Source organism: Pleurodeles waltl, chromosome 3_2 (assembly GCF_031143425.1).
Source record: "Pleurodeles waltl isolate 20211129_DDA chromosome 3_2, aPleWal1.hap1.20221129, whole genome shotgun sequence".
Classification (NCBI taxonomy): Eukaryota; Metazoa; Chordata; class Amphibia; order Caudata; family Salamandridae; genus Pleurodeles; species Pleurodeles waltl.
This window is the reverse complement of record NC_090441.1, coordinates 196472731-196488229: the sequence shown is the minus strand read 5'-3', so window position 1 is coordinate 196488229 and position 15499 is coordinate 196472731. Positions and strand designations below refer to the sequence as shown.

At 46.1% G+C, this 15499-nt stretch overlaps 1 protein-coding gene across 2 annotated transcripts in view; it reads left to right on the top strand.

Annotated features, from left to right (window-relative positions):
• The window catches only part of SPEG (striated muscle enriched protein kinase), a 1321813-nt gene that overhangs the window by 965201 nt on the left and 341113 nt on the right, over window positions 1-15499 (top strand). For both annotated transcript variants that reach the window (XM_069227158.1, XM_069227157.1), the window contains exon 24: window positions 5703-5780. In XM_069227158.1, the coding sequence (XP_069083259.1) occupies window positions 5703-5780 (78 nt within the window). The remainder of the gene's footprint in view (window positions 1-5702; window positions 5781-15499) is intronic.

Below are 15499 nucleotides of genomic sequence, written 5' to 3'. Positions count from 1 at the left end.
GTATTGGTATCTTTCATAGATTGACATGTGTAGGAAATTAGACTCTTTCTAGCTTGGTTACCCCCACTTTTGGCCTGTTTGTCAGTGTGTTTGACTGTGTTCACTGGGATCCTGCTAACCAGGACCCCAGTGACTGTGCACTCTCCCCTAAATTTAGTTACTGGTAAATTTCTGTCCCCACAGTTGGCACACTGGGGCCCCCATGTAAGTTCCTAGTATATAGTAGCTAGGTACCCAGAGCATTGGGAATCCAGGGGATCCCTATGGGCTGCAGCAGTTATTCTGCCACCCATAGGGAGCCCATGCAAAGGGTTCTACAGGCCTGCCATTGCAGTCTGTGTGAACCGGTGGCACGCACCCGCTTTCACTACAGGTCACTGCACCAAGTCACTATAAGTCACCCCTATGGTAGTCCCTCTCAGCCCAGAGGGCAGGGTGCAGGTACCTGTGTGTGAGGGCACCCCTGCACTAGCAGGGGTGCCTCCATGAGCTCCAGCACCATTTTACTGGGCAGAACAAAGGATTTCCTTTGGGAGAGGAAGGTAACACCCTCTCCCTTTGGAAATAGGTGTGACTGGCCTGGGAGGGGTAGCCTCCCCAAGCCACTGGCTTTGATTTGAAGAGCAAATTTGGTGCCCTCTGTGCAAAAACCAGTCCACACCGGTTCAGGGACCCCCCAGTCCCTGCTCTGGCTCGAAACTGGACAATGGAAAGGGGAGTGACCACTTCCCTGTCCATCACCACCCCAGAGGGTCCCTGGGTTCTTCCATCTTGATTCCAAGGTTGGCAGGAACTCTGGGAGCATCTGAGTGGCCAGGCAGGGGATGTCAGAGGCACCCTTTGATAGGTAGTTACCTGGTTAGGTGATCAAGCACCTTCTTTTGGCTATTTAGGATCTTCTTCTGGGGTGGGTCCTCAGATTCGGCTTGCAAGATTCCAGCAGGACTCCTCTGCAACCTTACTTTGACTTCTGGCCTTCGGAACCGTGACTGGTCCCTCCAGGAACCTACAAGCTGCAGATCCACGAGGAAGACTCTTCTGCAACATTGTATCCAGAGTTCCTGCCAGCTTTGCATCAGTTTCCTCGCCCTGCATCCTCAGAAGACTGCAACTCTTCATTCTGCACAAGAAGAAGAAGGAATCTCCCTTGGAGTGAAGGAGTCACTTCCCTGCAACTGCAGGCACCTACAACATGCGACGACCGGCAGCGTGGATCCCCTTGCCTGCTGAGCTGCGTGGATTCTGCATCACGGGTGGTAGTCCAGAGTAGTCCTGTTGGTTCTCCCTGCCAGCTCGCCAGCTTTGGTGGAGGTAAGCCTTTGCCTTCCCATGCAGGACAGCACCCCGTGCACCACGTCTCTTGCAGCTGCCAAGGCTTGTTAGCGTCTCCTCCAAGGGATCTTCAGGCAATGTGTAACTCCAGTCCCCAGCACTCCTTCCTGCAAATCCCAGCCTCCTACGTGGTTCTCTTGCAGCATGGGATCCACTTTTGTAGTGCTCCGTGGGCTTCTTCTGTGACTTCTGTGTCCCTGTCCTGTGGGACTCCTGTGGGTGCTGCCTCTGGTCCTGTGGGCTCTCTGTGATGCTGAGGCTCCCCTTTGACTCCCCCTCCTGAGTTGAGTCCTCATGGGCCTTGCTGGTCCCCGGCAGCACATCCTTTCCACTAACTACGAGTTTGCCTTTGCCAAGGCTTGTTGGTGGAAATCGTGCACTGTCACCCATCTACAATCTTCCTTCCGGCGTGGGACATCTTCTGCATCCATCTGGACCTCAACACTGGCTCCTTGGCTGCAGTGCTGACCTGTTCTTCAGAACCGTCGACCAACTCCTGCATCCACAGCTGGGTGGGTAGTACCTCCTACTGCTCCTGAACTCCACTGTGACTCTTGGACTTGGTCCCCTCTCTCCACAGGTCTTCCTTCTTCAGGAATCCACTGCTGGCTTTCTTGCAGACTTCTCTGGGTGTCTTCTTTTTCTTCTTTTTCTCCTTTTGGATGGTTTGGCAAAAATCCAGTCTTTTACTTCTGTATTCCTGGTTGCTGGGGGCCACTGTGGTACTTAACTTTGTGGTTTTCTAATACCCCTACCTCCGCTCTACACATTTTACTTACCTACGTGTGGGTACCTTGTTCACATTCCATTTTTTTAGTATATGGTCTGTGCTCCCTCCATGGTCACTATTGGTTATTACCATTTGCACTGTTTTCTAACCTTTTATATGCCTATTTCTGATTGCTAGTGTATATTTTTTGTGTATTACTTACCTCCTAAGGTTGGGTCACCTGTCTAGTGATTATTGATAGTCTGTGTGAAAAATAAAGTATCTTTCATGTGTGTGAGTGCTGTGTGACTACCGTGGTATTGCATGAGCTGGGCATGTCTTGTAGATAAGCCTTTCGCTGCTCATCCATAGCTACCTCTAGAGAGCCTGGCTTCTAGACACTGCCTACACTTCACTAAGAGGGGATACCTGGACCTGGTGTAAGGTGTAAGTACCTTGGATACCCACCACACACCAGGCCAGCTTCCCACAAAAGCCAACACCTCCATCGCACCCGAGCTCCGCCACACCCTCATCTGTTCCATAGAGACAGACCCCTTCCAAGAGGACTGGAAGCATGCCAAAAGCCGCCCACTCCTGAAGAAACCCACGGCCGACCCCCTGGACCTCAAGAATTACCGCCCCATCTCTCTGCTGCCTTTCCCAGCCAAGGTAATTGAAAATGCCATCAACGCTCAGCTCTGTAAGCACATTGAGGACAACAACATCCTGGATATCTCCCAAACAGGTTTCAGGAGCAACCACAGCACAGAGACCGCTCTCTTCATCGCCACAGAGGACATCTGCTCACTCCTCGACCACGGCCATACAGCAGCCCTCATCCTACAGGACCTATCGCCCGCCTTCAACATGGTCTCGCACCTCACCCTCTGCTCCAGACTCCATGCAGCTAGCATCTGCAGAAAGGCCCTACAATGGATATGGCTCCTTTCTGTCTGGCAGAACACAGAGAGTCAGACTCCCTCCTTAACTGTCAGACTCTATGGAGTTCAACTGCGGAGTTCCACAGGGTTCCTCCCTGAGCCCCACACTCTTCAACATCTACATGGTCCCTGCTCGCATCCATCGTCAGGAACCATGGGCTGAACATTGTCTCCTACACTGACAATACTCAGCTGATCATCTTACCAAGACAAATTTACTCGAGATGGAAGCTGTCGCCCTCTGGATGAAGGACAGCTTCCTCAAGCTCAACTCTGACAAGACCGAGATCCTCATCCTGGGACCTTCCACATCAGCCTGGGACAGCTGCTAGTGGCTATACACCCTCTGCAACCCACCCACCCCAACAAACCACGCATGCAACCTCTGCTTCATCCTGTAATCATCGCTCACCATGACCTGCCAAGTCAACTCAGTCCCTCCTGTTTTCACATACTCTGACGTCTCCGGAAGATCTACAAATGGATCCCAAAGAACTGCCATGCCCTGGTTACAAACAGACTTGATTATGGCAATGCCCTCTATGCTGGCACCCAGAAGAACCTGAAGAAATTATAGCACATTCAAAACGCCTACGCCAGACTCATCCTGGACTTTTCCCGCTGCAAACACATCTCCAATCATCTAAGAGACCTCCACTGGCTTCCTATCGAGAAAATAATTAACTTCAAACTCCTCGTCCAAGTATAGAAGGCCCTCCACGACCTAGGACCCGCCTCCCTTGACCACTGCATCACCTTCTACTCCCCCACCAGACCGCTTGGCTCAAAAAGCACCAGCCACCATACCCCGCCTATGAAGACCTCTGTTTGGTGGAAGATCCTTCGCCTACCTAGCGTCAAAGAGCCGGAACACCCTGCCCCTGCACCTCAGGCAGTCACCATTGCTACCTCAATTCAGGAAGGATCTTCAACTGAAGCTCAGAGGACATACCCCCTCAGTGTCTTGAGACCCTTACAGGTGAGTAGTTGCACTCTATAAACCCTGATTTGATTTGATAGTGATGGTATAAGTCTTCAACTCAAGTTAACCTGATTTCCTGAAACGTAGCCGGGCTGGCAGGCAAAAAAGATATCCCTAAATGGTTTGGTTTCATTGAGTCATTTGACATTTGTTTATTTCAGGAAACCTGGTCCATGCAGCTAGCTTACAGACCAGGATAGATGCATTTCTGTGAGGCAGCCATATCCTCGGAAAGGGTAGGCCCTCGGGCGATCTTTCAGCTTGGGTCAAGAGCACACTGCAGGGTGTGGTGAAGGAAGTAGTGATTGATTCCCTGGATATCCTTTGTATAAGTTGGCCCATTTTCTCTGACGTTACCTATTCGATCTATAATGTTTACAGTAGACCCAGCAGGAATAATAAGGAACCCCTGGCCATCGAGTGGGTGATTAACCATATAGCTACACTCCCAGCTACAGCAAGGAAAATAGTGTGGGGGGGTATTTTAATTGTCAGTATGAGCCCCCGGCCCTTGAAATCAAAACTATTACTTTGGATGAAGATAAAGTTTGGCTAGTTCCGACTGTTGACCTAGTCCCTATTTAGAAATGATCAATCCTAGCAGTACAGATAGTTCCGACTGTTGACCTAGTCCCTATTTAGAAATGATCAATCCTAGCAGTACAGATAAATGTGATGACATTAAACCACGGTTGTGTGCCTGTAATGGCCGATCCAGCTCAGATAAGAAGGGTACCTACACATACAATACATACTAGTCTAATTGATGATATACTATTGTATATTAATTTATGACTAAATTTGAATGATATGATAGTGTTGCCCCATACTGATAGTGATCAAAACGCCTTAGCCCTCAAGCTCAGCCTCCTCATAGAAGGAGCCAGGCATATTGAGGGCGCACCTCCGGATAACAGACTGAGGTTAGAGAGCAATAGGCGCAGGGTCAAGTGGAATAGTGTGAAGTCCTCACCAGAGTTTCAAACTAAGGTTTATAGTTTGGATGCTGAGGACTTGGGAATCCTTGCCTCCTGTGATTTGACTGAAGCAAGAGGTGATGCAATGGGGCAGATTACGGTGGTTCATGTCGACATATTTCGAAGGATGAGGAACCTCTTTCTCTGTGATACCAAAGTTAGTGTGAGGAATAACAGTCCACTATCCTAGTATAACAAGTCGGGTAAAGCAGCAAAGGCCAGTCTAGTGGCAGCAGTTAAAAAACCAAGATAGATTTGTGATCCAGGCCTCTAAGTATTTCTATAAGAAGGCAATATCTTATGCCAAAAGAGAATTGGAGAGAGGTATGTGGGAGGGCCTCCTCAAGGCTGCAAGATTAAATGATCATCTTTTGTTTTTGGAACCTGGTTTCCTCTGGCAGTAGTGTGGGATTTAGTATTAATGAGAATAATGTTGATGCTTGTGACTGGGTTAATCACTTCCCTAATTTATATTCTAAGCAGGGAGATAATCTGGTGCAACCTGATGGACTTCTGAGTCCTGAAGATGTTGCAGCAGGCAACATGTCTACTCCGGGGTTGGCAGCAACTTTGGGGTGCCTGTCTGACAATCTGAAGGTAACCCATGAGGAAATCAGTCTGGCCATTAAAAAATGTACCCAATAAAGCTCCCAGTTCAGATAAAATCCCTGGGGACATGTTTGTGGGCGAAATAGAAATCCGGTGTGGTGAACTTCACATGTGGAGAGGTGTAACTTTGATTTTTGCTTCTGGTGCAGATTCGATCCTACATGCGGCAAATTCTGGAAGGAATAAATTATCTACATCAGCGCAATATTCTGCATCTGGATATCAAGGTGAGTGAGTGCTGCTTTCAGTAAGGTGTGTTCTTCCTGCCCAGCATTTGCCTCTGTGTCTTATAAAAACAAGTATTGCTCTATTGCTGCAGTTCACTAACCTCTGCTCCCACACTTCTATGCTTTTTATATTTATAAAATACACTTCGATAATGCTCCTGTTTTCACAACATACTGCTCTAGTTTTAGTCAGTTTTCAGCGGTGCACAAGATCATATTACTCCAGTATTGGAACTTTCATAGATTCACATGCTTGAATCATTCCCCGTCGTCGAGATGGGAGTCCACGGTATAATTTACACAAGTAGTGTCAAGATATAATAACAAAGAAAAAAGGCCCTAGGCCTCTTCAATTTAACAGTCTATCAGAGTCATTTTGTGAAAAGGACCAAACTTGAGCATCCACCAATCAGGCGATAGCACCCTCTAGAATCCTCCTGAGAGAAGCTCCAGCACCTCAGATGTTCTACCGCACATCGTCTCCTCAGAGCGCTGCTTTCTTCACACCTTTTCAACATTTTCTCTCAGAGAAACTTATCTAACTTGATTTGTCAACTATTTTCTAACTGTGTCTGACAAGGAGAAGATGGGTCTTTTCAGAGACTGCAAGACTTGTGGAAAGAAAAGGCTTCATTCTGAAGACCCTCACCAGGACTGCATTTACTGCCTCTACACAGACCATTCAGCTAAAGACTGTAAGATTTGTCGTACCTTTTCCTCTAAGACTTTAAAGGACAGGGAAGGCAGATTATTGATATGGCTGCAGAAACTAAAACAGAGAAAATCCAGTTTCTGACTCTGAGAGTGATGAATCTTCAACATCCAAGAGATTATCAAAGAGGGCGAGATCAGGCTCAAGATCTCCCTCCCAACTCTCAAGAAAAGCCCACAAAAAGACTGCTTCAGGGTCTTATAAGGGCCGCAGCCCATCTTCCTCTCCTAAGAAAGCTTCCAGGAAAGAGGGGAGAAGTCATTCTACCAGTTCAGAGAGGCACAGAAAATCTTCCTCTGTACCACCATCTGTGCCTTTTAAGAAGCCATCCTCTGTAACTGGGAAAAAAGCATTGTCGACGACGGATTCATCGTCGACGGTACCGTCGGTGAGTACTTTTCCGACGACGACATCCAGTTCTGTGCTTACACCGTCGACGGCTCCGTCGGTGACAACGTCGACGAGGACAGGTACCCCACCATCAACGAGAACTGCAGCTAGGACATCAGCGTCGACGACTGTCTACACGTCGTCATCGTCAACGGCGCTGATGTCAGCCCTACCGTCGTCGACGACCTCGTCGACGGTAGACTCGTCGGCGAGACTTTCTTCTACTAAGATGTCCGTGCGCCCAGCATCTACGACACCGCCTACGACGAAGTCTATGTATGCACCGTCGACGACATGGTCGACGACACCGTCGACGAGGGAGAAACATCAGAAAAGTGTGGAAAAGCTGACACCAACTCATACATCACCTAGTAAGGTGTCCTCCCTTGTTTCAGTGCACCTTTTAGAGGGAGACAAAGACTCAGATGATGAGGGGCCATTTGGAACAGCCCACAGTCCATCCCAACTGAACGTAAAGTATCAGGAAGAGGAGGAGTATGAGGAAGCCTATGACCCCCAATTTTATGCAGAACAACAGCAATACCAACAGGGAGCATATATTCCATCCTCCCTATTGACTGACCTCAGAGCGATGTTGGCTGATTACAGCAGGCGGTTTCCCCCTCAAGGAGAACAACCTCCCCCATCGCCCGCCTCTGGGGTTACCACTCCACATCAGAGGCCAACTTCCTTACCTCTCACGAATGTGGCTACTACTGATATGACACTTCCTCAGGATACAGACATCTCAGAGGGAGATCAGGAAGAAGGGGAGCCTCATGGACACTCACTCCGAGTGGGACGAATACATCATCCCTGCTCCTCCTTCTCCTTCTCAATATAAGGTGGAATCCCCACCAGAAGACATAGGAGGGTTTCACAATCTTCTTGAGAGAGCTGCCAAGCGTTTTGCTTTACCAATGCCAACCAAGCAAAACAACTGTTTCCTTTACGACTTTAAGGAACCTTTTCAGAAATCTGTGCGCTCAATCCCGATGGTTAGCTACCTGTGGGAAGAGGGTCTTAAAGTCATGCATAATCCAGCTACAGTTACTGCAGTACTACCTCGTTTAGATAAGAAATACAAGGCACCGGACGATGCACCAGCATGTCTAACTGGACACCCTCCTCCGGATTCGGTGGTAGCTCAGGCAGCACAAAGAAGATCTAAGAACCCTCCTGCCCTGATTTCCGCACCCCCAGACAAAGAGGGTAGACTGCTCGAAAATATAGGTAAAAGGTTTTCCTCTATGGCCAGCCTAGTGGTAAGAGCCGCCAACTCTTTGGCTATACTGGCTAGGTTTGATAGGCAACTTTGGGCGGACATTGCACCTTGTATTGGCCAGTTGCCGGAAGAAACAAGATCAGGGGCAAACAAAACTGTACAGGAGGATCAACGAACGTCTGCAGAACTTATCGACTGTGCAATGGACATTGCAACCACTGCTTTTCGACAGCTCGCCGGTGCAGCGGTGCTTAGGAGGCAAGGTTGGCTTAAAGCTACCTCTTTCCGTCCAGAGGTGCAAAATAAAATCTTGGACTTACCTTTTGATGGCAAGGCGTTGTTTGGAAAGCACATTGATGACGCCTTACAATCCATCAAATCGGACACAGACACGGCAAGGTCACTAGGGACCCTGCAATATCGAAAGTCTTCCTTTCGACCTAGAGGGCGTGGCCAACCCTCATACAGAGGAGGATATCAACAACACAGATATTCCACCTATCCCTCCTCTTCCCAACAATATCGCCAATACTACTCACAGAGACAGCCGCCGCAACCAGCCTATGGTAGACCTGGAGGTCGTGGACGCTCAACCCGCCCGGCCAAAGATTAGACTCGTAGAACCTGATGCATCCGAGGCTCTTGCTACTTCCAACTCTCCTCCTTTCATTCTGGGCGGGAGGATATCTCTATTCCTCGAACAATGGCAAGCCATCACTTCAGACAAGTGGGTCCTACAATTAGTGGAACGGGGCCATACTTTAGAATTTACCCAACTACCTCCCTCCAACACCCCCCGCAGGACTCCTTCAAGATACCCTCAAGAACTCAAAAAGGAGATCGACAAAATGCTTCTCAAAGGAGCTATAGAGAAGGTACCCCGAGCCCAGCGGGGAATCGGATTTTATTCCAGGTTCTTCCTCATTCGGAAAAAGTGGAAGGATTGGAGGCCGTTCCTCGATTTAAGGGAGCTAAATACCTACTTAAAAAAGCAATCGTTCCGTATGATCAGTCTACAAGACGTCCTCCTGCGTCTCAACCAGGGAGATTTCATGTCTATGCTAGACCTGAAAGACGCATACTTCCACATACCCATCCACACGGCCCACAGAAAATACCTGAGATTCACTGTAGCCGGCAGCCATTTTCAATTCCGTGTCCTTCCTTTCGGACTGAAATCAGCTCCCAGAATATTTGCCAAATGTCTAGCAGCAATCGCAGCCTTTCTCAGAAGGAGAAAACACCAAATTTTTCCATACTTAGACGATTGGCTGATAAAGGCAAAGACCTACGCAGGAGCGCACAGATCAACAAGAAAGTGCGTTTCCTTACTAACCAACCTCGGACTCACCATCAACTGGGAGCAATCCAAACCTCTACCAGCACGAAACATTACCTTTCTAGGGGCAAAACTGGACACACAATCCACCATTGAATGTCCCACTTTAGAGAGGCAACAAAGGTTACTGACTCTAACAAGTTCCATACAGAAAAGAAGCAAGGTTACTGTCCGTCTGTTCAAGTCTCTATTGGGCATGATGTCTTCATGCATACCTCTAGTTCCTCTATGCCGTTTAAAGATGCGCCCCTTACAGGAGCAACTGAATTGTCAATGGTTCCAAGTGTCAGGCACTTTCGAGGATCAGATACTCATAACTCCAACAATACTCAGGGCTCTGAGATGGTGGTCTCTAAGGCATCATCTATCAATCGGCCTTTCGTTTCTACAGCAGCCAGCTCCGTGGACCATAACGACGGATGCATCCCTGGAAGGCTGGGGGGCTGTGCTACAGGATCTGCAAATAAGCGGCAAATGGCCAACGCATCTGACATCAATGCATATCAATTGGCTGGAGCTCAGGGCAGTGCACCTGGCCTTACAGGCGTTTCTTCCCAAGATATCAGGATCGCAAGTGGTAATAAGGACAGACAACACCACCACAATGCATTACCTCAACAAACAAGGAGGCACAAGATCTCTCACTCTCTCCAGAGAAGCCCAGACAATCTGGAATTGGGCCTCACAGCAAGGCATCACACTATCAGCGGTGCACGTGCCAGGAATAGACAACAAGACAGCAGATGCACTCATCAGGCAGAAGTCGAGCTGCCACGAGTGGGAGCTAGACCAGTCAATAGTGAACCACATTTTTCCCCAGTGGGGAACACCAACAGTAGACCTGTTTGCAAGCAAGCACAACGCCAAATGCCAGTTCTTCGCAAGTTGGCATCCCCAGAAGGGATCTTGGGGGAATGCGTTTTTGATAGTCTGGTCAGACATCTTTGCTTACGCCTTTCCTCCAATTCCGTTGATCCCACGGGTCCTCACGAAGATGAAAGCAGAGCCGTGCACTCTGATATTAATAGCTCCGTACTGGCCGCGTCAGCATTGGCTTGCGGAACTTCTTCTTCTGTCAATCAAGCCTCACATTCCACTGGAGCCGTTTCCCCAAATGTTGACAATGAACAATGGCCAGGTTTGGCACCCGGATCCGAAGACGATGCGTTTATCAGCATGGCTCCTGACCACAGGGAGTTCGCACATTTGAATATCCTACAGGAATGTAGGGATATTTTGTCAAAAGCCAGAGCGGATAGCACCAATAAAACGTATTATTGTAAATGGAGACGATTCTGTGTCTGGTGTCATCAACGACAGATTGACCCATTAGTCTCACCAACAGAGGGAATATTACCGTACCTATTGCAGCTAGCTCAAGCTGGCCTGGCACATTCTTCCATTAAAGTTCACATAGCAGCGATAGCTGCATACAGACGTTCGGATACTACACCCTCACTCTACTCCTCTTAGGAGGTTCTTGAAGGGGCTTTTCAGAGTTTTCCCTCCTTTCAGACCACCACCTCCTTCTTGGAACCTAAATATCGTATTAGCACAACTGATGAAGCATCCGTTTGAGCCGATCCATTGTGCTTCTCTCAAGTTCCTTTCATGGAAGGTTGCTTTATTTGTAGCTCTCACATCAGCTAGGCGAGTCAGCGAGTTGCAAGCTCTCTTCATTCAAGAGCCATTCCTACAGCTTAAACATGACAGACTGCTAATGCGCACTAATCCGCATTTTATTCCAAAGGTTCCTTCAGACTTTCACTTCAATGAACCTTTAGTCCTCAAATCCTTTTTTCCTCATCCATCCACTCCGGCTGAGAGGGTATTACACTCCTTAGACGTTAAAAGATGTGTTCAATTCTATTTGGACAGGACTAAATCTTTTTGACGCTCTAATCAGCTGTTCATAGCATACAGTGCTCCTAGGAAAGGAAATCCACTCTCCAAGTATTTCCAGATGGATCGCCTCAGCCATTCGCTTCTGCCATCAAGCAGCGGGCAAACCTCTGCACTCACCTGTATATGCTCACTCCACGAGGGCAGTCTCATTGTCAGCGGCGCTGTTCGCTGGAGTTTCACTACAAGACATTTGTAGGGCAGCAACATGGAACAGCTGCCATACATTCACAAAGCACTACTGCTTGGAATCTCTATCTCAGGGAGAGGTAGCAGTGGGTCAAGCGGTTCTCAGGAATCTCTTCAGGTGAAGGTGAGCCATCTCTTCTCCGTCCCTCCATCCTAGAAGAGGTAAGCACATTGTTTATATCCCTTATATTTGCTTACACAGTTAAAAAAAAAAAAAAAAAGAAAAAAAGGAAAGTAAACAAGAGTAAGAAAACATTCTGACAGACAGATAAGTGGTAATTTTTTATGATAGTATTCATATTACATACGTGTTTTGGGATACTTTTTGCTTTGTCATTCTGGATATCTATATGTATATGTATTTATATATATAGAGGTATACCTTTATAGTTACATAGATTTATATACAGGAATATAATGAGGTTTCATGTATCAAGGTGTTTTAGATCAAATATGTTATTATACTACAATGTGCATAGCTACTGCTCTCTACTCTGATTCAAGCATGTGAATCTATGAAAGTTCTAATACTGGAGTAAGAAAATAAGTTACTTACCTATAAATGTAGTTCTCCAGTATTGGAATCTTTCATAGATTCACATGCAACCCACCCGCCTCCCCGGAGAAGCTCACTTCACCTCTCTCTCTCTCTTTTTTCCTATATTGTACGCACTTGTGCTTGGAAAATCTGAGGCGCTGGAGCTTCTCTCAGGAGGATTCTAGAGGGTGCTGTCGCCTGATTGGTGGATGCTCAAGTTTGGTCCTTTTCACGAAATGACTCTGATAGACTGTTAAATTGAAGAGGCCTATTGCTTTTTTCTTTGTTATTATATCTTGACACTACTTGTGTAAATTATACCGGGGACTCCCATCTCGACGACGGGGAATGATTCAAGTATGTGAATCTATGAAAGATTCCAATACTGGAGAACTACAGTTACAGGTAAGTAACTTATTTTCTTCTACTGTTCCCTAGCACTGAAAATATTCTTGTGCATTATTGCAGAGTTTGACAGATGTTGATTATGATCGGGATACCATCTACAAGGCCATGGTCCACCAATCTGTGATCAGGCTTAGACTTCTTTAAGAGGATATTATGCACTGCTGGATCATTGAGGTACCCAGAGGGTAGGATATTGTCCACTGTCTGTTTACGTGCTCCTTAGGCTCTGTCTTTACGACCCAAAAACCATTTACCACATTAAAGAATGCAGAAACTCTAGTAACTAAGGAGATCATAAAAATCTCATCAAAGTATGGAACAGATCAAAGGCACAAAAAATATGCTTCTTCTAAACTCAATAATTTAGGTAAATTCAAAAGCTTTTCTGAAACCAGGCAAAGAGAGGCGATGAAGAGTGGCTGTGAACACCCCGTTTCTAACCTCTCTAGTTTAGCATTTTCAAACATCAGTTTACCAGTGATTGGAAAACAAAGGGAATGATCCCAGGCACACAATAAATTATGGTTTGATGTTGTAGGCATGTAAAGCATAGTAATGGCAATCAAACCCTTAGTTCTCTTGTAGAGGATTTCCATTTATAGTCATAAGCATTGAATAGTCCCGCCCGCATGCTGGGAACCCGGAGCACTTCTTTAAAATATATCCTCTTAAGTAGAAATGTTCACCTTTCTTTGGTAAGGCCTGCAGAGCCACTTCAGAGAAAAAGTCATTTTGCAGGCTACAATGGCACAATTCTTCATCCTTATTTAAAAAAAAGGGCCAGGAGATTACATGTGTATATAATTTGATGGTGTTTTAGTAAAAAACAGCATAAATGTCTTTCCCGAACCCTTTTTTGAGGTAACAGAGAGATGAAGCAAGCCCGGACAGTGTAGCCCATAGGCTGCCATTATATGAGTGAAAATAGAGGCTGTGCCTTTAAGAAGCCAAAGACCACCAGCATCCCATCATGCTGAGCAGGTGACAGTTGATTCAGTTCTTTTTTAAAGCGACATGTGCGTGATGATACTAGCAGAATTTCAAGTTGATAGTTTCAGGCGCAGTATTGATCCGATCGTCGATGTCAGAGTCACCAGATCCTCGGGGTCTGCGTACGTTCCCAACATGTCCACCACAAGACAGCTCCAATACTCTGATTAGAATGTCACAGAGTCTAAGAGAGTCCAAGTGGGGAAAAGGGGATTAGGTAGGGAACAGCTGGGAAGGAGACCTGTAGGAAACAAAAGGTTAAACAGCACAAGATCAGAATAAAACCACATTTAGATTATTAAAAACTCTCTATTGAATCCAGGGTTCAATGATACTTGGAACATGAAATAACACTCTATTGCGTCTAGAGTTCAGTGATACTCGTAACATGAAATAACACTCTGTTGAGTCTAGAGTTCAGTGATACTCAGAACATGAAATAACACTCTGTTGAGTCTAGAGTTCAGTGATACTCGGAACATGAAATAAAACTCTGTTGAGTCTAGAGTTCAGTGATACTCGGAACATGAAATAACACTCTGTTGAGTCTAGAGTTCTGTGATACTCGGAACATGAAATAACACTCTGTTGAGTCTAGAGTTCAGTGATACTCGGAACATGAAATAACACTTAGACTGAGGAAACATGAATGGCCTAGAAATAACACTTAGACTGAGGAAACATGAATGGCCTAGAACTAGACTCTAATTAGGCCTCAAGAAATCTAGGTACCCCGAAAAGAATCAAGAATGGTTAGTACAATGTTTCATATGGACTTTTCATGAATTGTAACATACTGTTCTAGGAATACAAGAACCTTCTAGAACAATGTCCCAGAACAAACACTGCCTCATTACATGAGGATAAAAGGCCATCCAAACATTCTGTGGAAAACAATAGGAATTGTACTAAAGACTTAACATGCACATAGAATGTAACATCTTGAATTTAACACCTCTGCAGAAAATTCAAGGGCCCTGGATAATTGTGTGCACTTCAGGAAACACTACACATCAGAGTTTTGATTGCCATAAAATGATCGCGCACATTATAAGCTATCTGACATCAAGTTTTAAATGCGGGAAAAGAAACACGCACACTGCTGATTTCAACAAGAAAATGCGAATGCAATAAAATGATCGTGCACACTGCAAGCAATCTGAAACATCAAGGTTTAATTGCAGAAATTAGTCGCGCGTCTTGCCAATTCGAATGACCCCATGTTAATGCCATGAAATGGTCGCACACAATGAATATCATGAGTTAAGCACAAGAAATGAATTGCGCGTTTTGCCGATTCAAATACCACCTTGTAATTGCCATGAAATCGTAGCGCACAATGAATATCGTGAGTTAAGCACAAGAAATGAATGGCGCGTCTTGCGGATTCGAAAGCCACCATGTGAATGTCAAGAAATGGTAGCGTACAATGAATATCAAGAGTTAAGCACAAGAAATGAATCGCGCGTCTTGCCGATTCGAAAGCCACCATGTAAATGCCATGAAATGGTAGCGCACAATGAATATCCTGAGTTAAGCACAAGAAATGAATAGCGCATCTTGGCGATTCGAATGCCACCATGTGAATGCCAAGAAATGGTAGCGCACAATGAATATCACGAGTTAAGCACAAGAAATTTATTGCGCGTCTTGCCAATTCGAATGTAACCATGTGAATGCCAAGAAATGGTAGCGCACAATGAATATCACGAGTTAAGCACAAGAAATGAATCGCACGTCTTGACGATTATTTGAAAGCCACCATGTAAATGCCATGAAATGGTAGTGCACAATGAATATCCTGAGTTAAGTACAAGAAATGAATCGTGCGTCTTGGCGAGTCGAATGCCACCATGTGAATGTCAAGAAATGGTAGCGCACAATGAATATCACGAGTTAAGCACAAGAAATTAATTGCGCGTCTTGCCGATTCTAATGTCACCATGTGAATGCCAAGAAATGGTAGCGCACAATGAATATCACGAGTTAAGCACAAGAAATGAATTGCGTGTCTTGCTGATTTGAA